The sequence below is a fragment of the Pygocentrus nattereri genome, chromosome 19 (assembly GCF_015220715.1).
Source record: "Pygocentrus nattereri isolate fPygNat1 chromosome 19, fPygNat1.pri, whole genome shotgun sequence".
Lineage (NCBI taxonomy): Eukaryota > Metazoa > Chordata > Actinopteri > Characiformes > Serrasalmidae > Pygocentrus > Pygocentrus nattereri.
Genome location: NC_051229.1, coordinates 27,278,503 through 27,300,863, shown reverse-complemented (window position 1 = coordinate 27,300,863; position 22,361 = coordinate 27,278,503). Strand labels below are relative to the sequence as shown.

General features: G+C 42.0%; 5 protein-coding genes across 5 annotated transcripts in view; 1 reads left to right on the top strand and 4 right to left on the bottom strand.

Moving 5' to 3' along the window:
- Positions 1 to 22,361, top strand: part of LOC119261562 (histone H4-like) — an 85,645-nt gene that overhangs the window by 40,797 nt on the left and 22,487 nt on the right. The gene's annotated exons all lie outside the window — the stretch shown is intronic.
- Positions 1,264 to 8,545, bottom strand: LOC108415449. The gene is made up of 5 exons (XM_037530990.1): positions 8,537 to 8,545; positions 4,878 to 5,175; positions 3,014 to 3,284; positions 2,856 to 2,865; positions 1,264 to 2,218 (listed from the first exon to the last, which is right to left on the bottom strand). The coding sequence occupies exons 1-5, from the start codon at positions 8,543 to 8,545 to the stop codon at positions 1,784 to 1,786; spliced, it is 1,023 nt and encodes a 340-aa protein (XP_037386887.1). The 3' UTR covers positions 1,264 to 1,783.
- On the bottom strand, positions 2,941 to 3,405 carry LOC108415447 (histone H2A-like). Its single transcript, XM_017688490.2, has one exon. It carries the CDS (start codon positions 3,394 to 3,396, stop codon positions 3,010 to 3,012), a length of 387 nt encoding a protein of 128 aa, XP_017543979.1. The 5' UTR covers positions 3,397 to 3,405; the 3' UTR covers positions 2,941 to 3,009.
- On the bottom strand, positions 16,749 to 18,700 carry LOC108417218 (histone H1-like). Its single transcript, XM_017689896.2, has one exon. The coding sequence runs from the start codon at positions 18,599 to 18,601 to the stop codon at positions 17,990 to 17,992; it is 612 nt and encodes a 203-aa protein (XP_017545385.2). The 5' UTR covers positions 18,602 to 18,700; the 3' UTR covers positions 16,749 to 17,989.
- On the bottom strand, positions 21,562 to 22,262 carry LOC108441239 (histone H2B). Its single transcript, XM_017720656.2, has one exon. It carries the CDS (start codon positions 22,250 to 22,252, stop codon positions 21,878 to 21,880), a length of 375 nt encoding a protein of 124 aa, XP_017576145.1. The 5' UTR covers positions 22,253 to 22,262; the 3' UTR covers positions 21,562 to 21,877.

The following is a 22,361-nucleotide window of genomic DNA, read 5'->3' as shown; positions in this document are numbered from 1 at the left end:
GCCTAAGGTGTAGCCTGAAACCTACTTGTACCCTCTGTGACTTTACCATTAACCTGAGGACTACATGTAAATATAAATATGCTCACTCTTAGTTCATCGTGAGTCTGACCATTAGCTTTCTCACACAAGGGCCATCATTAGTCTGAGGCCCAGGTCGACATCAACCTTCACTTAGCATGAACTACTTTTGCTTCCTCTAACATCAGCAACAGCGTAAGGATTACCTCCTAACCTGCCTGTACTCAATGGCACTTTATCATTAGCCTGAGGATTAATTTAATCTCTGACTTCAGGATTAACCTAACGCCTGGGTCAATATCACAGAGCTAAAGTTTCACTTCTGTCCTACTTTTACTATTATCATTCCATCACACGTCTCACACGTAGCTGTAAACTCACATTCAAGGTTGTGTCCTAAACGCAGTTTCACTCACTGGTAAATTTACACAACTCATCACAAACCTACAGTCTACCTGTAAACACACTTTATGTTAATACCAAAGAAGCCTGGTTACACACTTGTTCATAGTGCCTGGAGCGTCAGCAATAGTCTCAAGTTTAACTCCAAATGTATTTTTACTCATTCTAACATCTAAATCCATACTTCAGTCCTCCAGCCTTCTTCAGAATTACTTCATTCTGCTTTTGACAACACGCCACACTACACAGTATTCCAACTATTCCCTGCACACCACACCTGATCCAGTTCACAGTCACTTAATGAGCTGGATCAGGTGTGCTGAGTCAAGCAGCTGCTACTGGGGGAGAAGAATAAATTACAGGTTTCAGCTCTGAGAAGGTTAAACGCTGCTCTAAACTCTCCAGCCTAAGATCTGGCTGAGCTCACTCTACCTACAACACAGCAACATTTATTCGTTCATGATTTGGTTCTAAATACTGCTTATTTAGTTCTATAACAATTGGTATTTTCCCTCACAACATGAGTCTCTTCTGACTCCCCTGTGAAAAGCCTTTAAATTCAAAAACACACAAAAACAATAAGAGCATGAAAAGGGTTTGTAGGTGAACGGCTTTAATTGTTAATACAAATATGCATAGCGTTGCTGTCAGAAGAAAACCCCGTATCTCCATTTTGGCTGTTTTTCAGTTTTTGTCATAATGTGAAAATGCCTGTTGCCCTTTAAATCCAGTGTAAATTTCATGATGAATGGATCAAAACAAACTGGCCAAAGTGAGTTGGAAAAAAGTCTGGCTCCATCGACTCACATTGACGGTAGAGTAGGTTTTTCCTTCTCCTGTAAAGTTACCATTTTGGAGATACAAGGTTTTGTTCCGACAGCAGCAATATGTAAACACAATGTCTTGTATTCATGAATTCACATGTGAACATAAAGGAAGAAAAGCCAAAAACAGAAACCAACATTTTTCTCACAATAAAAAAAAAAAAAAAAAACACTTCCCTCCCACATCACATCCTCATGCCTTGTCACTGCATTTAATTACGCCGTATTTGCTTAAACTGCCACTAAATATGTATAAACAGGAATGTGAAGTTTCACCATTTTATAAGCTGAGTTATCATCACAACACAAAGGGAAAAAACGAGGAAAAAAAAAATAAATCACAATGACTCATTTTTAAATACCGAGTCCCATGATCCACACAACACAGGCAGATTAATAAACTGCTGAGGAAAATTTACATCACAGCGCTTAAGAGCTCGGAGTTTCCTAGAAAAGTCACTCTTTAGGACTGAAACAGTTTGGTGGCTCTTAAAAGAGCCTTTTGTGTGTTTGAGGAAGTTGTGGTCGCTCCGCTGAATCTAAGCGCGCTCTCCGCGGATCCGGCGGGCCAGCTGGATGTCTTTAGGCATGATGGTGACTCTCTTGGCGTGGATGGCGCACAAGTTCGTGTCCTCGAAGAGACCCACCAAGTAAGCCTCGCTGGCCTCCTGTAGGGCCATGACGGCAGAGCTCTGGAAGCGGAGATCGGTCTTGAAGTCCTGAGCGATCTCCCGCACCAGGCGCTGGAAGGGCAGCTTGCGGATCAGCAGCTCTGTGGATTTCTGGTAGCGGCGGATCTCACGGAGAGCCACGGTGCCGGGCCTGTAACGGTGAGGCTTCTTGACGCCGCCGGTGGCCGGAGCGCTTTTCCGGGCAGCCTTGGTAGCCAGCTGCTTCCTCGGGGCTTTGCCACCGGTGGATTTACGGGCGGTCTGCTTGGTTCTTGCCATGACAACAAGCTTTTTTTTTTTTCCCTCTTCAAAATAAAGAATGAACTCATGCGCTCAACACGGCGCCTTTATGCATTGGCGCTGCTCTCCGCCCACTGGGCGGCTTGGATGTGCCCGTTTCCCATTGGACGGCCTTCCACGCGGCAGTTTAACGCTATTGGGCGGCTTGTTTCGCGCCAACATTTTCAAACTACAAGAAGCCCCAAAGCTGCGGCTTCTCAGCGTTATTTTCCTTCTTTACTCGAACCCGCGTCCCATTGGCTAAACGGTATTGGGCGTCTTCAGTTTGCCCGCCTCCCCACGCGATCGCCGCGCCAATATTTTCAAATCACAAGAAACTTTTTGGTTCACGTCCTGTGTAACTTCACTCCGATTTTTGGTTCATTCATTATTACACGCCTGTTATTTCACCTTCACTCGCGTAGTTATAACAGATGCTCATGAAGGTTTATGCACATTGTGTTTGAGTAGCTTCTCATTTTTGTTCAGTACTCAATCGTGGGACGTGGCGATGCCATGATCTTTATTTCAACCGATCGAAAAGCCTTTTTTGCATTAAAGAAGGAATATAGAAAAAACTCCACTTTTGTCACTAAGGTGGGTGGCTCTTTCACTTTGTGTTTGAGCAGTTTTCTTATTCAGTCTCGGCCCGTAGACCTACTTCCGTGGCGCTTTAATGTAAACACGGAAGTCATCGATTAAGGACCACGTTTCTATTTTGTTGATGGGACGTAGAAAAACCTGCACTTCCATCGCTGAGGTGGGTGGCTCTTAAAAGAGCCTTTGGTTGTTTACAGATCAAAAAGAAAACCAATTTACTTGGTCTTGGCAGGCTTCTCGGTCTTCTTGGGCAGCAGGACGGCCTGAATGTTGGGCAGAACGCCACCCTGAGCGATGGTCACTCCTCCGAGCAGTTTGTTGAGCTCCTCGTCGTTACGAACGGCCAACTGCAGGTGACGAGGGATGATACGGGTCTTTTTGTTGTCGCGAGCGGCGTTACCAGCCAACTCCAGGATCTCAGCGGTCAGATACTCCAACACGGCGGCCAAGTAGACGGGAGCACCGGCGCCAACGCGCTCGGCATAGTTACCTTTACGCAGAAGCCTGTGTACACGGCCCACAGGAAACTGCAGCCCGGCACGGGAGGAGCGAGTCTTAGCCTTCGCCCTTGCTTTACCTCCGGTCTTTCCTCTTCCACTCATTTTATAGTTCTCTCAACTTTGTCAACCTAAGCTGAAATAGAGTGCTCTGGTCTCCGAGCGCCTCTCTTATAGACAAAGCGGCTTAATTTCTATTGGCTGGAATTTGACGGCCATCCACAACCAATCCGCGTCGTCAAACTGTAGGGTCCGCCCACTGCTCTTCTCCAAACCGCCCGCATCCCCCCTCCCCTTCGTGCTACCTCCCGTGTGTGTGAGAGGGAGACGAAGACAAAGAGGGAAAGAAATAGAAACATACACGGCCCTGTTTTCTGGATTATTCTGTCGAGCCCGGCGCTTTCCTATAATTTCACTTCTGATTAGTAATGACTTTCTGTGGGCAGCGCGAAGGAAAATCGAACTATCCTAATCCTTTTAACCTTAGATTCAAACTTCAAACTAACTACAGCTACTGCAGGGCATGTACCTTAACCTTCTCCATCATTATTACCTACTTACTCTTATTTTAGGAGAGATTCAGAGCTCTCTCCGTTCATCCCACAAACACTGGCGTCTTCTGAGGACTTCAAATGCACCAATACACACACGAACATGAAGACGTACAAAAAAAAACGTCGTTCACACAAACGTACACTTCATATTCACATACGCGTTGTGTACATGTTCCCTCCACCCCAGCTCTCATTCAGTCCTCTCTCCTATTCCTCGCGAAAGACTTTGTTCTCTTTCCCGCGCATTCTGATCTACTTGTGTGTTGTACGGCACAATTTGAACAAATGTACTCCAAATAAGTTTTGTTATTGCTCTTTTTCATAAAAACGCATCACATTTTTGAACACCTTTGACAGGTTGAGTTCTGCCAAACATCTTTTTTCAGAAATCATGTATTTTATTCTGTATTTTGGATGTCAAATTACTGTTGGGTTGTCTTGATTTTCTACTTGAAAACATCTTAAACTGTAAAAAATGATTTAGCCAGATGATTCTGTGTTCCAGAGTTAAATAGATCCGTGTAACACGTCTAAGGTTCTCCTATGGGATTTTGAACGGATCTATCGGCTTCTGCTGGAGAAGAGCGGTGCGTTTAAGCGTTCCTGCTGTAAAAGTTGCGACGCCTTGACGATGAACAACGGCTTTACTGCCTAAACGACATTAGGTTTGAAAAAACGCTGTTAGATTCAGATTCCTTTATTGATCCCAGAGGGAAATTGCAGTTGTCACAGTTGCAGCCATTATGTAAAAATAAACACTTTACTAATAATTTAAGACAATATAGAGAATTTACAGTTGTTATTATTGCACATATGAACCGTAACTCACCGCAGTTGAACTAGGAAATTCTCACGCTGTTGCACTGGTATTAAGTTAAAATTTACCCTTTTCCTCAAAAAATGAAAAACTAAAACGGACAAGTTAGCACATTAATTAATTAACAGACCATAAGGAGCAGCTCTTCTGGTGGGAGTGTGGGGGGCTCTTAAAAGAGCCGTTGGGTTCAGGGTTGTTCGAGTCGAGCGTTTAACCTCCGAAGCCGTACAGGGTTCGTCCCTGACGCTTCAGAGCGTAAACCACGTCCATGGCGGTGACGGTCTTCCTCTTGGCGTGCTCGGTGTAGGTGACAGCGTCCCTGATCACGTTCTCCAGAAATACCTTGAGCACGCCGCGAGTCTCTTCGTAGATCAGACCAGAGATACGCTTCACACCGCCACGACGAGCCAGACGGCGGATAGCCGGCTTGGTGATGCCCTGGATGTTATCGCGGAGCACTTTGCGGTGACGCTTAGCGCCTCCTTTACCGAGACCTTTACCGCCCTTTCTTTTCTTTTTTTTTTAAAGAAACTTTATTTTAGCAAAAAGTATAACAGTTTACAATTAACAAACAAACATCATCATTACATACAAAATATCAAAACAGTTACAGACTTTTTGTCCCATTTCTTACCTTCCTGTTTTTTTGTATCGATAGTCCTTCTTCTTTTCAGTTCCCGTATAATTTGACTAAAAACAACATCACTGGACACAAAAGCTTGATCAATCGTCATTCTCGGTCTTGTTTTCCACAGTTGACTTTTTACAATGCAAATGATTAGCCATAATAATTCCTTTTGTTGTTTTGGGAGAGAGTTTCCAAATAATCCATATGCTACGGTCTTCATATTCATTTGTATATTTATATTTAAGCTTTGTAATTTATTCCATGTTTCTTTAGATCTATAACAATCAAATAAAAAGTGTTCTAAAGTTTCTTCAGCGTCGCAGTTTGGCATGGGACATTTTATAGTCTTTACATAGCAGCTCCACCTGACTACAGTTCTTACGGGTAGTCTCCTAACAGAGATTAGCCACGATACATCTCTCAGATTTCCTGATAGAAGTTTATTGTTAATATTATTGCATGCGTCTTTATATTCATCTGGTTGTAAATCTTTGTAAATAATCATATTACCATAAATAGAGTTACATATTAGTTTATATATTTCTTTACTATGATCATTTATCCAGTTTATATTGAGATGTTTATGTTTTGCAATAAAATCTGAATACAGTAATGTAAAATATGGGAAATTGGATCTGTGACCTCCTCTTTTTTCTTTCCAGTTTGTTAATTTTCCTACCCAGGCTGCTTGTCTGTGAATGCCCCCTGCAATAACTTTGCAGGCTGCAATTTTAGTTTTGATTGCTAGGTCTATTGCTCCTAGACCTCCGAACTCAGTGCTTTTAAATAAAATATTTCTTTTGGTCACTTCTCTTGTGGTGTTCCATATAAAATTACAACAGATTTTATTTAGTTTTTTGGTCCATTTATCTGTAGGAGGAAATATAGAAGCTAAGAACATTATTTTAGATATTATATACGTTTTAGTAACATTTATTCGGGTTTGGTAGCTAAAATTATGATTTTTAAACTTACCTATTTCATCTTTTATTTCTTTTTCTTTTTGTTCCCAGTTAAAATCGACACATCCTTTATTATTCAAAAATATTCCTAAGACTTTCATATTTTCTTTTTCTAAAACATTAATTGGGAATTTTTTACTTTCATCTCCAATCCATACACACTCTGATTTCTCTATATTTAATTGTGCTCCAGATACTTGTTCATATTCTTTAAAATTATTTCTTATTATGTCAAGTTCAATTTGTGATTTAATAAATACAGTAACATCATCTGCGTACGCTGTTATAATTATGTTTTTATCTCCAATATTAACTCCTTTTAATCTCAAGTCTTGTTTTATTTTTAGAATCAAAGGGTTAATGGCTAAGATATAAAGAGCTGCACTAAGAGGACATCCCTGTTTTACTCCTCTACAGATTTTAAACTGGTCTGTCAAACTCCCATTGACATTAACCTGCACCTTGGAGTCGGAGTATAAACATTTGATCATATTAATAAAATTTAAAGGGAAACCATACATTTCCAGAACTGCCCATAAATATTCTCTCGACACATAATCAAAAGCTTTTCTTTGATCCAGAGCTACAACATAAAAGGACTGTTTGTTTTTATCACACACAAGTTCTCTTAAAGTGCTCAAATTGTCCCACATCCGTCTTCCTTTAACGGAGCACGTCTGTTCTTCTGTGATGACGTCATCCAGAACCTCATGTAGTCTGTTCATAATGATTTTAGCAAAGATTTTATAGTCCAAGTTCATCAGAGTCAGATGCCTCCAGTTATTAATGTCCCTTTTATCCCCTGTTTTATACAGCAGTGAGAGCACACCTTCATAAAAACTGTTGTACATAAAACCCTGTTCAATTCCCTCATTATACACCCGTGTTCATAAATTGCTCAAATCACACATATTTTTACTATAAAATTCTGCTGGAAGGCCGTCTTTACCTGGACATTTCTTAAGATTTAATTGTTTTATTGCTTCAGTAACTTCTTTTTCTAAAATTTTATCCCCTAAGTATTCCAAATTATTATTATTAAATTGGATGTTTAAAAATGTGTTCATCATATTTTTGTCTATTTTAATTTCTTTATACATTTCTTCACACAAGGTTCTAATCACCTTTCTTATCTCTTTTGGATCTGCTATAACGTCACCATTAGTATTAAATATTTCCTGGATGTAAGAATTTTCTTTTCTTGATTTGTACAGAGACATAATTTTTTCATTGTTCTGGATTTCTTCAGAGTTAGCTCCAGCTAAAACCTGAATATTATTATATATATTTTTATTCATTAAATCTATATTTTCTTTAAGATGTGGCAATTCGTTATTTTCAGATTCAGTTCTTATCTTTTTGCATTTTAAATCAATATATTGTCTTATCATAGAATCATATCTTTTATTATTATCTGAATTAATTTTCCGAGATTTTATTTTTAAGAAATCTTTAATTTGTATTTTTAAGGTTTCCCATAATTCTCTATTATTTCGGGCGAAAATTCCAAGAGATTTTATTCTATTAATTTCAGATTTTAACTCTAATAAGACATAGTTATAATTTAATATATTTATATTTAATTTCCAATAGTTATTTTTAATTTCACCCTTCAGATTAAGTTTACATATTACAGTCAAATGATCAGAATTTAATAGCATTTTAGTTTCATATGAGCACACTTCGATTTCATTGTTTATATAAATTCTGTCAATACGACTGTTACATGTAGAGCTAAACCTTGTAAAATCTATTTTATTAGGGTAAAGAATTCTAAAAATATCATTAAAATTTTGTTCGTGCATCATGGATTTTAGAAAGACGCCTTCCCGGCGTATTTCACACGGTTTATTAGTAAGTCTATCGTTCTGGTCTGTAACTGTATTAAAATCTCCACATACAATAACACAAAAACCTACACATAATAACACTTTAAGTTCTTTAAAAAGCTGCATTTTCCTTACTCTATCTTGAGCTGTATAGATATTAATAATTCTAATTTTTTTATTTTTATAAAAACAATCCACATAGATCAATCTTCCTGGGATTAATTCCCTATAGTTTGTAATTTTAAACAGTTTGTTATAAAATAAAACACCTAAACCATCAGCCTTACAATCTCCAATAGAGAAAAAAGAGTCCCCTCTATTCCATCTATACCTCCCTTTCTTTTTTTTTTTTAAAGAAACTTTATTTTAGCAAAAAGTATAACAGTTTACAATTAACAAACAAACATCATCATTACATACAAAATATCAAAACAGTTACAGACTTTATATTTTACTCCAGACATCGTCGCTACTTCTTCTCTAAACCGAAACTCAGAGCTCGAATAACTCGACTGAGCTGAACGCAGACGGTTATGCTCCTCTACAGGACCTAGTTGAAACCACGGGATCGGAGGCGGAGCTACACGCCACAGACACTACCGAGAAACACACAAAGCAGAAGCTGCCATGAAACAATCAGTATCACTATCACAACTGTCATTATTAGTATTTCACAGTCTTAAAATTTCTTGACTTTAAAACACAAAACGTTAAACATTGTCCAAATTACAAACGAAAAGGATAAGATGTCTTTGTCACTGCACAGTGTACAACAACATTTACAGCATTTAGCAGGCGCTCTTATCCAGACTTACAAGAAGTGCTTTGTCTATCTAGAGAAAGTGTATTTGCTAGTTACGAGTAGCTTAGAGAAACGACAGTCAGGAGCTCAGATATTGCTAGAAACAAAAAGTCACTGTAGATACCGAGAGTTAAACACAGAACTCTGTGCCATTCAATGCAATGCAATACAATAAAATACAATACACTATATTACAATACACAGTGCAATACCATAAAAAATAAGTGCAGCTTATTGAGCAGCAATCCAACGGTGCTTTCTAGACACAAAACAATTAAACATAGGCTAAAATATATGAAGTGCAGATTTAAGGAAAATATTTTAAAAAATCTTAAATATGAAGAAAAAGGACTATAAAAACTATATTCTAACAGACAATAGACAAGTGAGGTAGCAGTTAATTGTTGCACAGTCCTGCATAGCTTATAGAGTTATATTATATTGCACATCTTAAGAATTATCGCACAGAAAGAATATAGATTATAGCTTGCACACTGGAGAACAAACAGTGCAGTGAACAATAAACAGAACAGAGGTGGAGTGGAACGCTGGAACAGTGTACAGAGTTCTATGAAGTCAGTGCCAGTAAAGAGCTGTAGTGGTGTTCAGTCGGTTCTACTGAGCCCAGTGTTATATAGAAAGTCCCTGTCAGTGTGTTTGGAAGTGTTCAGTTCCCGTACGGCTCTGGGGTAAAAGCTATTTTTGAGTCTGTTTGTCCGGGATGGGATGGACCTAAAGCGTTTTCCAGAGGGCAGCAGGTCGAGCAGATGATGTCCTGGGTGAAACGTGTCCTTCAGGATGTTGGCTGCCCTGCTGAGGCAGCGGGAGCTGGACAGGTCCTCCAGGCCGGGCAGTGGGCAGCCGATGATCTTCTGGGCCGTGTTTATGACCCCCTGCAGTGCTCTCTTCTCTACCACTGAGCAGCTGCTGGACCACGTTGAGATGCAGTATGTCAGCACGCTCTCAATGGTGGAGCGGTAGTAGGACGCCAGCAGCTTCTCCTGAAGGTTGTTTTTCCTGAGACTTCTCAGGAAGTAGAGTCTCTGCTGCGCCTTCTTGACCACTGTCATGGTGTTGGTGGTCCAGGAAAGAAGAAAAGTTTGCTCAGGATGCAGTAACATTGTTGTAGTAGTTGGATCTATAGACCTCCTTCTGCTCCTCTCATACTGTAGGTGATTCAGATGACCTTTTAAATCCATACAGCAACTCAAAAAAGCTGATTTTAGGTGATTTTGATCTGAACTGGTTAAGAACTCACTACTAGCAGAACTCATTACAGAACCAACACCACCGAATTTAATTGACCCACTAAGTCAAAACTAATATATTTAATTTAATCTAACAGTCCTGATAAAATTCCCCCTGCAGGTATATTTGACCCTGGTTTTAGTGACCACTGCCCCATCACATCCCATCTTCTGCTTTCCTCCAGCCTACTCTTCACGTCTCTCAGATGTCTTCATCATCTTTTTTTCTGAAACTCCTCTCTTTCTCTCTTCACCTCTTTCTTCTTTCCTCATAATCTCTTTCCATCTCTTCATGTTGTTTCTCCTTCTGCTTCTCCAGCATTGTCTCCTTCCTCATGGAACTGGCAGCCCATTCCAGTTCCAGTTCTTTCTGGTCCTCCTTTCTCTTGATGGATGCTTCGCTCTCCTGTTTCAGCCTAATCCCTGTTTCTATCTCTTTTTCCTCCATCCTCAATTTCTCTCTCTTCACTTCTTCTTGTTCTGCTATGTTCTGCTGCAGTTTCTCTTCCTTCTTTCTCACCTCCTCTATCAATTCTCTCATTTCATCTTTTTTGGCTCTTTCCATGTCCAAATACCTCTGATCTCACTCTTTCTCCCATGTCTTCATCATTTCTCTCCACTTCTATCTCTTTCTGGATTCTCTGAAGGAGGAGCAGGCTTTCTCTCTCCACATCTGTTTTTTCCACTTCTCTTGACACTCTCCTCTTCATATTCTTCACCTCCTGTTCCAGTTCCTCCTCTCGCTCTTTGCACTGCAGAATCTCAGTGGTGTTCTGTCTCACCATCTCTTCCAAGCTTGTCTTGTATCTGTCCTTCTAAACATCTCCAGTTCCCACAATCAGCTGAACATCCTTGATCTAAAGCTCCATCATGTTCTCCTACAGATTTCTCTGCGTCTCCATGTAGGAATGGAAGGTATGCAGGTCTTTCTGTACAGCTCCTGTCCAGGGCTGCTGCAGAGCGTCCATCTACAGCACACAATAACCGGCAGTTTTAGATTCACACAGTCAGACGACAGAGCACGCAGTGATCAGGCAGCTTTAAACAGTGGTGCTGGAAAGCTTGAGAACCTTTCAAATTCAAAGCAGGAGGTCAGGAGGTCAGGAGGTCAGTTTCAGTACAGTGATGTGTGTAAAGGCCACATTAAAAAGCCTCGTGGAGATTATTTCACTGAAGAGATCTTGAGGTTCAGACATGTTGTTCAGGAAAGGGCAGGTCAGAAAAGGGTCAGAAAGTGGTCAGAAACCGGTCAGAGATGGGTCAGAAACGGGTCAGAAAGTGGTCAGAAACGGGATAGAATGTGGTCAGAAACCGGTCAGAAATGGATCAGAAACGGGTCAGACGGAACAAAAGCAGGAGTCTAATATGGATTTATCAGAAGAGCCACTGGAGGAAGGTTGGTGGATACATAGAAGGGAAGTAGGGGTGGAGTCCAGCTGACAGAATGAAGATCTAGACGTGGATCGGTTCTGGGGTCTGTGGTGAAACCGACGAACTGCTGTTGGCACTAAAGACAGATGTTGATCTCCATTCAGCTTAACTCAGTTCACATGACATGATCAGTTGATATTTTCAGTGAAAATAAACATTTCAGAATAAGTGTTAAATTTGGAATTTTTAGAGAACATTTTAGATTTATTCTCTTAATAATAACTTTTTAACTTGCTGAGGAAAAAAAAAAACAGAACAATATAGAAGGTACCAGAACTTTTGCACAGGCTACATTCTTTTCCAATTAGTTAATTTCAGTAAATAAACAGCATTTGTGCATTTAAATATCCAGAAGTGTGTCTCTGAAGTGTGGCAGCTAATTTACATTTAGATAATCAACAAAACATTGTTTGAACCAGAGCAAAGCTTTGATATACGACTGTATAAACAGCATTGGATGAAAGTCAGAGACCAACTTTAGTTATGGATTTTTTAATGTCAGGGAAAAAACAGGAGACAAACCTCGAGAAAATCTCTCCAACATGAAATCCAGCAGTATTTAATTTATCCAAAACACTGTCACATCAACTTTTCCATCTTTCCAGTCTTAAAACCAAGCAGTTACAGCTGTGTCTCCAAATAAAAGCTTCCCAAAGCTGACATCATCAAACAGACCCTAACATTCACATCAGCAGCTTCCCAAACTCACCTCATGTGTATCTAAAATGGCTAAACGAGAAACTTCGGAGAAGATCAGACGTGAGATAATCTCCTAATAACAACTAATAATAATAACAACAAAAACGGCTCAAGACCTGGTAGCCCCCAAAACTGCCCCCATCAGATTAACAGCACTGAAAGCTTTGATCTCTGAGAGAGAGAACAAGCTGCTTCAGATCTGAAAACATCCACAGGTGTTTCTGTCCATCCTTCCACTGTGAGAAGACCACTCAGCGCTGTGGGTCTGAAAGGACGTGTAGCTGATCGAGAAGAACCTCACTGAGAAAAGGAGACGGACACAAAGAGAAATATGTTTGAACACTGAAGCTGTGAGATGTGGAGTGAAGTTATACGGATTGATGAGTCTAAATTTGTGATTATTATGACTTTAATTAATTTAATTTAGGATTAATTAAATAAATGATGGGGGCTCAGACTTTTGCACAAACTATGAACACAGTAACTGCAGTAAACATGTTGTACGCACAACTAAGCTAATGCATCAACAGATGCTACTCATATCCCTGCTCCACAAAACACTTTGCATTTATGTTTCAAGATTTTCTTGTTTATTTTATTTTTTCTTGATTTTGTTTACGTTTTTTGACTTTCACTCAAATATATTTTTGGCTCCGTTCTTCTGCTTTTAAGCCAAATGTTCCATTTAGACCAGTTTCTCTGAACTTTTACACACTGATTGTTATTAATCACACAGTTATGCGTTCACTGAGTTTCTGAGCTTTAGATCTTTCCAGCTGTTCTAAGTCAGTGCAGCCTTCAGCACAGTCTGCACACCGACCTGTAACAGCTGTTCACTCACAATAAACACACCTGAACACGCCCATCAACACTGTACTGACCCTAAAACTGAAGAGGAAAACATCACAGTGATTTCTCTGCTCTAACAGTCCAGCATCTCACAGCTCTGGAGCTGTAAAATCTCTCACTCTGTCCAGTTAAAACATCCTGGATTAAATACATTGACACCCGTTATTTCTGTTCTACAGTAACTACAGAACTTTCTACAGGTTTCTCTCCTGCAGATCAAAGTCGTCTCAGAACTTTCCACGTCATTATGAAGGGCATGAATCAGTCTGAGGCTTGAGCAGCTTGTAGAGCAATCTACACTGACCTGGTCACTGTGTACAGTGATGAAGACAACACTGCACTGACTAACCTGACTAACCTGACCGGTAGCTGGATGTTCTGGATTGGTCTGAACCGCAATCAGTTCAGTGTTAAATGGTCTAATGGAGATGACGTCACATTCAATAATCTGACTAAGTCTGTGGGACAGGGTCCTGCTGTGCTGCTATGAAGGCTGATGGATCATGGGAAAGTCTTCAGTGCACAGAGAAAAGAAACTTCATGTGTTATAAAGGAGGTAATTACTGATTATTAACTCTATAGATTTAAACTAAGGGAAGGAAAGTCGTCAGAACAGTTAACAGTGAATTAGATGTGAAACATTACAGGCGGTAATATAACATGTCACATCATCATCATATTCAGTTTTATTACTCTCTGATTAAATTGCAGTAAAAACAGAACTACATTATGTCACTTCCCATGATGCAATACTGTGCCCTGGTTTTCTAGCTCAATGTATTTTAATCTTCAAAGTTTTAAGACTCACTAAAATGTTCTATTATAATATAGTTTTCCTATCTGCTCTGATTTCATGCTCACAAAATCACTGTTTCACAAAAGTTCCAGCTTTAAATGATTTTTCATCCGTTATCAAAAGTTTTCCTTTGTGGTGAAATGATTGGCGGTTCAAAATGTTTTGAATGTGTCCAGCAGATGGCGCAGTTCTGTACTTCCCTCCCCAAATCAGTTCAGCATCATATATTAATATCAGCTTTAACTGCCTGGATGATCAGTAAAGGGAATCCATCTGTAGCAGAATTAATACTGACTTTTTACCAGAATGAATACCAATATATTCAGATATAATCTACACGTTTACAGACTGTCCGATCCGTAATTACTGACTCTGTTGGTAAAGACGGTAAAAGATGGTCAGAAATCGTGTTTAAAGTTATTACACTAACAGGTGGATTCCTCTCATATCTTTATTAACAGGTTTTTGTGACCTGTTTTATCTATTTTCCTAAAAGACGTCAATAATTATGGAGCTGACTGGATTTGTTTGTAATGGAGGTTGTTGCTCTATTTAAATCACCAGTTCATTAAAAAGCCACGAGGGTCAGCTCTTTTGTACATTTCCCCCAAAATATCACAGGATGATCTGAAGGTCAATAAGAAGTTCTCTTCCCTCCACAGATACTGACCTCACCCTCAATTATCATTTAGTCTCTGGGAATATGAGCTGGTATGAAGCTCAGAGTTGCTGCAGGAAGAGCTACACTGACCTGGTCAGCATCAGAGACCAAAACCAGAATGAAGCTGCCTACAGGAACTGGGTGACTGGTCATCCTCCATCATCATCAGACTGTGTCGTACTGAGAAGAGGGAAATGGTCTTCAGCGCCATGCAGTAATGCTCAGCCTGCTCTGTGCTCCAACAGTAAGTCATGACTTTATAAACTCTCTGATCCTCCTAGAGTTCAGGATCATCAACAGGCAGTGATGAGTCACACTGCAGTATGTGGGATGAGGAAAAGCAGCAAATGGAGAAAATCAAAACTCAAAGCTCATCCAAACCGTTACTGTCAGTTAATTTGTCACTTATACATAAATATTTAACATAATAACAACAATTATTATTATTAATAATAAACCATGTATTTAATACTCACCTAAAATATACCCAAAGATTGAATAGATAATCTATGCAAGAGTGAAAAAATGTAAATTACTCATAATTAATTTTGCTGTCAATATAATATACTTGTAATGATCAGGACCCCCTGAGTTCGTTTAACCCACCAGAAGCTGAAAGAGAAAGTGTCCAGTCATAAACATGTGAAACAGGAGTAAAAACACTAAATATTGTTTTAATAACATCTAACAAATATCCATCCATCCATCCATCCATCCATTTTCTAAGCCGCTTCTCCGTCAGGGTCGCGGGGGGATGCTGGAGCCTATCCCAGCAGACTTCGGGGGGAAGGCAGGATAGACCCTGGACAGGTCGCCAGTCCATCGCAGATCTAACAAATATTTAATTCTTATTAATATTACTGAATTCTCTGACTGTCCTGGTAGAATCAACCTTTAATAAAGTCTCAGAGACTCTTTCTCTGACACTCCTTCGTGTTTAGATGGTCAGGACGGGGTCTTAAATTGACTGCCTCCAAACGAGCCACACTGTCCTTCCTCCTCTATTACTGTCTGAGCCTGAGTGACCTTAGACAGCCAGAAACTCAACACTGCAGTCCAGGGCGCAGGAGATGGGGTCCTGAGGGGGCTGCAGTGCCCCCTGATCTCAGGACTGTAAGTGTGTAAATGAATTCCAGTAATAAGCAGTTCTGAACTGTGTAATAACCTGAGCACAGTGCAGAGCCGCAGTGCTGGATTTAGAGCAGAGCTTTTATTAGATTGACTCTGCAGCAGCTGCTCTGTTTAACTGACCGCTGTATTTTCAGTACAGTGAGCTGAAAACCGCTGGCCGCTCTGGCTGTGTCCCTCCAACACACACAGGTTGCAGTGTAGAGAGAGAAAGTCCAGCTGTAGGTCAGTTCTGAGCCCCATAGCAGATCAGTACTAATCTTAAACTGAGAAACAATCATCTCACATAATAATGAAGTTCATCAGCCGTTATTTCTCCACTCGACGCTGCTTCCTGTGTGGAACCTCAGCTTGGTTACCGCGTCACATACCAACAGTCTGATTGGTCGCCACTCAATAAATCTGCATGAAGTGGACCAAGAGAAACGAGAGACAGGCCGAGCCAGCACCCCTCAGCCGTGCTGGGACCGACACTGTGAAGACAACATTCAGGGCGATGACGGACGTTTCAGCTCTTAGAGCTGTTTGTGAACTTAAACAACCGTAAAAGACCGATTTCTCAACCCTAGAAGTGACCAGTTCACTGTTTTCTAGCTCGGACTCTGCTCCAGTCAACATGCGCTTCACTAGTTTAATTCCGTCTATAAAGCAGATGAAATAATTAGTGACAATCAGTTACAGACTTTTTAAAAGGCTTTAGCTTCTCTTTGTTTATAATGTAGATTGTAGTGAAATGATATTTCTACATTTTATTACTCTAATAACAGAGCTCTGATAACCATTTAACATTATACTTTAATGTAGCTGTTTAATTTCTGCTTAATTATTAATATTTTATTTATTCATTTTTTATTACTATTTTTATTATCATCATTATTATTCCATGTCTTGTGTGACCTGTTTAACGTCGTTTCTTAGTATTTTATTTGGTAACCTGATGAATTTAAGATCAGCTTGTTTTCTATGGGAAGCAGTTTAATGACTAATATTGCTTGTAGAATTAAGGGAGTGACATCATATTAATAAACTTGAGTTTATTAAAAATCCTTCCTGATGTTTTTTACACTTTTATGGTCGCTGATTTTTTTCAGTTCCGATTACAGTCGTGAATTTGTTTATTCTCAGAAACTGCTGGACAAACTGGGAGCAACCTTGTCCTTTTAGATAATACTGGAAACATTCCAAACGACACACAGGGATAAATACTGGATCATAATGAGATTCCGTGTCAAGAGTCTGTGGATTAGGGTTTTCCAAGGTCATTTCAAAGTTCAGAGGTCAACTGCAGCATTTAGCGTCCACTGCAGATTAATTCTCTTCTGGTGGAGGTGAACAGGACAGTGGAGTCTCAGCTGGTGGAGGTGAACAGAACAGAGGGGTCTCAGCTGGTGGAGGTGAACAGGACAGTGAGGTCTCATCTGGTGGAGGTGAACAGGACAGTGGGGTCTCAGCAGGTGAAGGTGAACAGGACAGTGGAGTCTCAGCAGTTTGAGGTGAACAGGACAGTGGAGTCTCAGCTGGTGGAGGTGAACAGGACAGTTGGGGTCTCAGCTGGTGGAGGTGAACAGGAGAGTGGAGTCTCAGCTGGTGGAGGTGAACAGGACAGTGGGGTCTCAGCTGGTGGAGGTGAACAGGACAGCGGGGTCTCAGCTGGTGGAGGTGAGCAGGACACACAGTGTTTGAGCCAGAACAGCATCTAATCTCAGCGGGTTTGTTAGTCACTCAGTAACACGACGTTTCCACACGTTACCAAAGTCTCTCTTACTCCGCTGCTTGCAGGTTCACATTTTTTTGTGGCGACTGGTCTTTGTGCTCCGTGTTTTCTCTGATCAGCACATTAATAACTAAACTACATGTTCGGTGCTGCTTTTATTCAGCCCCTCGTGTCACTGGAGCGCGGCTTGATCTTAGTTAGTAGTTCTGGGTAAAAACTGAGCAGAACGCTTTTCACACACACACACACACACACACACACACACACACACACACACGGTGATCTTCCCGCTTAACTCTTACTCCACTAACGCAGCGCTACACATTCACTATGTACGTGATGTTCGTATCGCTGGTCAGACACTCACACTGCACGCCTGCACTGCGCCCATTCCCCCCTCACTCTCAGCCATGTAACTACAGTTCAGCTACTGCATCGATCACCTGCAGGTACCGTCTGGGAGGTTTTAGACGTTGTGCAGAGCGAAAGAAAACCAAGCTCCTTCAGTGGAAAATGTGGGGGGCTCTTAAAAGAGCCGTTTTTGAGCGGGGAAAACGGGACACGAAGGTAAAACGGCGCGTTCACTTCTTCTTGGGGGCGGCCTTTTTCGCCGCCTTGGGCTTGGCAGCTTTGGGTTTGACCGCCTTCGCTTTCTTCGGGCTCTTGGCCGCCTTCTTCGGTGCCGCGGGCTTCTTAGGTTTCTTGGGAGACTTGGCGACTTTCTTGGCGGCCGCCGGCTTCTTGGCTTTCTTCGGCGATTTCTTAGCGGCCGCGGGCTTCTTCACTGCTACCTTCTTGGGCTTCTTAGCAGCGGCGGGCTTTTTGGCGGCCGCCTTCTTGGCTTTCGGCGCCGCTTTCTTTGCCGGCTTCTTCTTGGGCTCGACTTGTTTCTTGTTAAGCTTGAAGGAACCCGAGGCGCCGGTGCCTTTGGTCTGCACCAGAGTGCCCTTCGTCACGAGGCTCTTAACGGCGATCTTGACGCGGGAGTTGTTCTTGTCCACGTCGTAGCCGCCGGCAGCCAGAGCTTTCTTGAGGGCGGCGAGAGACACGCCGCTCCTCTCCTTAGACTGCGAAACAGCCTTGACGATGAGCTCGCCGACGCTGGGGCCGGCTTTCTTGGGCGGAGCGGCGCGCTTCTTCTTGGGAGCTTTGGCCGGCGCGGCGGCGGCTGGAGCGGGAGCGGCTTCTGCCATCGTTCTGCTTTTGCTGCGAGGGGAGCGAGAATGAGCGGAGCTGCGCTGTTCAGAGGAACCTCCCTCTCAGGCGACGGGCCGCCCCTTAAAAGCCACACGAGAACGGTGTAGACTCAACCCGGCGGGCGCTGTGCAGCCATGCCTCAGCGACGCGCTCGCACTTGTGTTTTCTCGTGATATTTATCGGGTGAAATAAGAGCGAATGCGCCGATTGTCGAGCGCCCAACCTCTCAGACCTCTAGAAGAGGCTCTGTCGTGTGTCCTGAGTCCGGGAATGAGCGCGCAGCGACGCCTCGTTTCGCACGGAGCGCTCAAGAAAGTGCCGCGCGGTCGCCGCTTCGAACGAGATGCGGCGCTTTTAACGCGATAATCGGTGGAAAATGGTAGCAAACGGCGACGTGAGCCTTCAGACAGCTCGACGACTCATTCGCGGAGAGCCTCGGCGACGGCGCGGGAGAACAACGTGCGGTCAAGCGCCCCGTTTATTATGGGTAAAACGAGCTTTCTTGGAGCGAGTAAAGCACACGCGTAAGCAAACGGGCGCCGTGGGCAGAGCTCCTCTCTGCTGCTGTGCCGGTGTATAAAGCGCTATATATAAACTTTGACTTGACCAGTGGTAAATAAACCCCAAGCTCCATCTCACCCTAATTAACTTTATTCTAATTTCTCCATCACCCTAGTGGGAAGTAACCATAAACTTCTTATAAACTTACTAGAAATAAACCTCACTCTTCTCTGACTCTAACTTCACCATAAGCATGAGCTCTGGCCCAAAAAACTCCTGTGGCTCGCTCCAACTACATAATAGTCCCATGTCTTAGCTTCTGTCATGCTTTTGATTACTTTGACCTCAGCAACAATCAAAGTTCTTGACCTAAATATATTTTCACTTCACCATAAACCTAAAGCCTCGCTCTAAATCTGCTGTGGCTTTAACTGCATGATGAGCCTGAGGCCTGGCTGTAAGTCTGATTTGGCCTACTCTACGACATGGGCTCAAAGCTGAGCTCTGCACCTGATTTTAATTCTCTCATTTTATCAGAAGTCTAATGATACATCTCAGTTCACTCTTACTCCATCACAAGCCTGATGCCCTGCCATAAGCTTACTTTGACGTTCTTTAACTGGAGCTACTGTTACTCATCTAACTTTACTATAAGACCAGGGCCTAAAGCTGAGCTCTAAACCCACCATCAGTCCCTCTCTATACAGCGTAAGCCTGTAGCCTAGCAGGAAAGATCACATTGCTCACTGTCGCCTTTGGAAGTCAAAGGCCTTGCCCTACACGGACTTTCACGATCTCGGAGTTCAGGGCTATAGCAGCTGTTACTCTGACTACTGTATAAACCTGAGGCTGTCGGGACCCAGAGCTCCTTGTCCTCCGCTCCGAAGTCCCAGATGATGTGGAAAAACATTACTAATTAAATAAAGTTAAATCAAAGTTTTAGTTTTAATTTAATCTGTTTTCTAATTTAGAAACATCTCACCCAACTCAAGATGTTTTTTTTTTTTTTTATTAATTTTCTCTGCCTTGTTTTATCAGGTCTCCCTATCCTCCCTGTGTCCGTTGTTTGAAACACTTTCTTATTAAATTGGCTCAAAGACCGGTTCTTACCAACCCGTATCAGCTAGCCTTCCTATTCCCAGCTAACTTCTATTGTAAAAGCAGTGTTTCTCACTCTTTCTGACCTGCCAGGTGATTTTTCCTACCACAATGGCTCCTTTCATTCCCATACCCTGCTTTGAGTTTGGAGTTCACGCTATTCTATATATGGAAATATTGGGCCTGCTTTTCCGGTCTCTGTCTGCCTGCCTCAGTTAAATGCTTATAGGCCTGTCTGTCTCAGTTTGTGTTTATAACCGTTTTTAATATTTTCCAAGCTAATGATTGTTACAAAACTTTTATTAATTAGGGTTCGAGGACATATTCTTCAAAAACTCCAACAGGCCTATCCATAAGTATGTGAGCTTAATGGCACATCTTGCACCTACTTTTGCTTTATGTTCTTGCTTTAACCCACCTGTACTCCCTGACACCTTATCATCAGCCTAAGGCAGGGGTGTGCAGTCTTATTCACAAAAGGCCGGCGTGGCTGCAGGTTTTCACTCCAAACAAGCTGCAGCACAGCTGACTTTGCTTAATTATTTAGTTGGTCTCAGTCTTGGAGTGAAAACCTGCAGCCATACCAGCCCTTAGAGGATAAGACTGGACACCCTGGCGTAAGGGCTGCTTTCATTTCCTCTAACAGCTTTGTGCATATCTATATTCTTTAATGTAAATAATACTGTACTTTGCACTTCTGGTTAGATGCTGACTGCATTTCATTGGCTCTGCACCTGTAACTGCACAATGAGAAAGCTGGATCTACTCTAATCGGAGTCTGACGCCTGTCTCTGCATCACAGCCCTAAGACTTAGACTGCAACTGACTTTAACTAACTCCCATTTCATCAGACGTCTCTGGCCTGGCTGTAAACTCTGTATCCTCAGTCTAACTCACTCAAAGCCCCTTTACTTGGACTAAATACAGCAGAAGCCTGGGGCCTTGCTACACACCTGTTCATAGTTCCTGAGCATAAATCCTAAATCCAAACGTATCATTGCTTTAGTCCTAAAGGTCTTAATTCTGCTCTTCACACTCCACAGTATTCCAGCTATTCTCTGGCCCAGCACACCTGATCCAGTTGATAATCACTTACAAGGAAGTGTTTTTGAGGTGGAAAAAACAAATAAATGACAAATTTTAGCAATGAACAGTGATAAGACAACGCTTTAAGCTCACCAGCCTAAGAACTGGATTTACAGGATGTCAAATCACAGAACAGGTTTTACTGTATTTTATTATTGACTTATCTCTGGGGTCGTCTCAAATAAATTGTTTTTGCTGAGAAAATCAACAACAAAACCTTCAGCAACGCATCATGGAGGCTTGTGATCGCACAAAAAATAAAACCAAACTGTTACTATAGCCTTTTTTATTAATGCAGTTCGAGTTCTCTCCATCTCTCACACACAGTGAGAAAGCAAAAAAGAAGTTAAGCCATTTTTTCTCTAAAAAGGAGCTCATCAGGCTACATTTAAATATACCAAATAGCACGATCAATATGTGTGAGCGCTGGAGAAGTTGCGCAAATTGCGCGGGAAAACGCAAACTAACAATTTCAGACACACCCGCTAAAAAACCGCTTTCATTCTCAAACAGAGAAAAGCTCTTAAAGCGAAACCGTGGGTGGCTCTTAAAAGAGCCGTTGGGTTTGATGAAGTCCGGGTCACTTCTTACTTGGAGCTGGTGTACTTGGTGACGGCCTTGGTGCCCTCGGACACGGCGTGCTTGGCCAGCTCGCCCGGAAGAAGCAGGCGCACGGCGGTCTGGATCTCCCTGGACGTGATGGTGGAGCGTTTGTTATAATGAGCCAGACGGGACGACTCACCGGCGATGCGCTCGAAGATGTCGTTGACGAACGAGTTCATGATGCCCATCGCCTTGGACGAAATACCGGTGTCGGGGTGGACCTGCTTCAGCACCTTGTACACGTAGATGGCATAACTCTCCTTCCTGGACTTTCTGCGCTTCTTTCCTCCCTTGCCGGCCGTCTTGGTCACGGCTTTCTTAGATCCCTTCTTCGGGGCGGACTTGGCAGGCTCAGGCATGGCTCTCCTCTTCGAGTCAGACTGAAGAATGAGGAGGAGCGCCCGGCACCGGCTTATTTAAACTGCGATATTCAAATAGATCAAGCTCCGCCTTCACAGTGCTATCAAA

Bases quoted from the DNA above. Each gene is read 5' to 3' on its own strand.
- LOC108415447 (XM_017688490.2), bottom strand. From the start codon at position 3,396: ATGAGTGGAAGAGGAAAGACCGGAGGTAAAGCAAGGGCGAAGGCTAAG.
- LOC108415449 (XM_037530990.1), bottom strand. The intron at 3,285-4,877 runs GTTAAACGCTCG...TTCTGCGTAAAG, and splicing joins AACCCTGTACGGCTTCGGAG to GTAACTATGCCGAGCGCGTT.
- LOC108417218 (XM_017689896.2), bottom strand. From the start codon at position 18,601: ATGGCAGAAGCCGCTCCCGCTCCAGCCGCCGCCGCGCCGGCCAAAGCT.
- LOC108441239 (XM_017720656.2), bottom strand. From the start codon at position 22,252: ATGCCTGAGCCTGCCAAGTCCGCCCCGAAGAAGGGATCTAAGAAAGCC.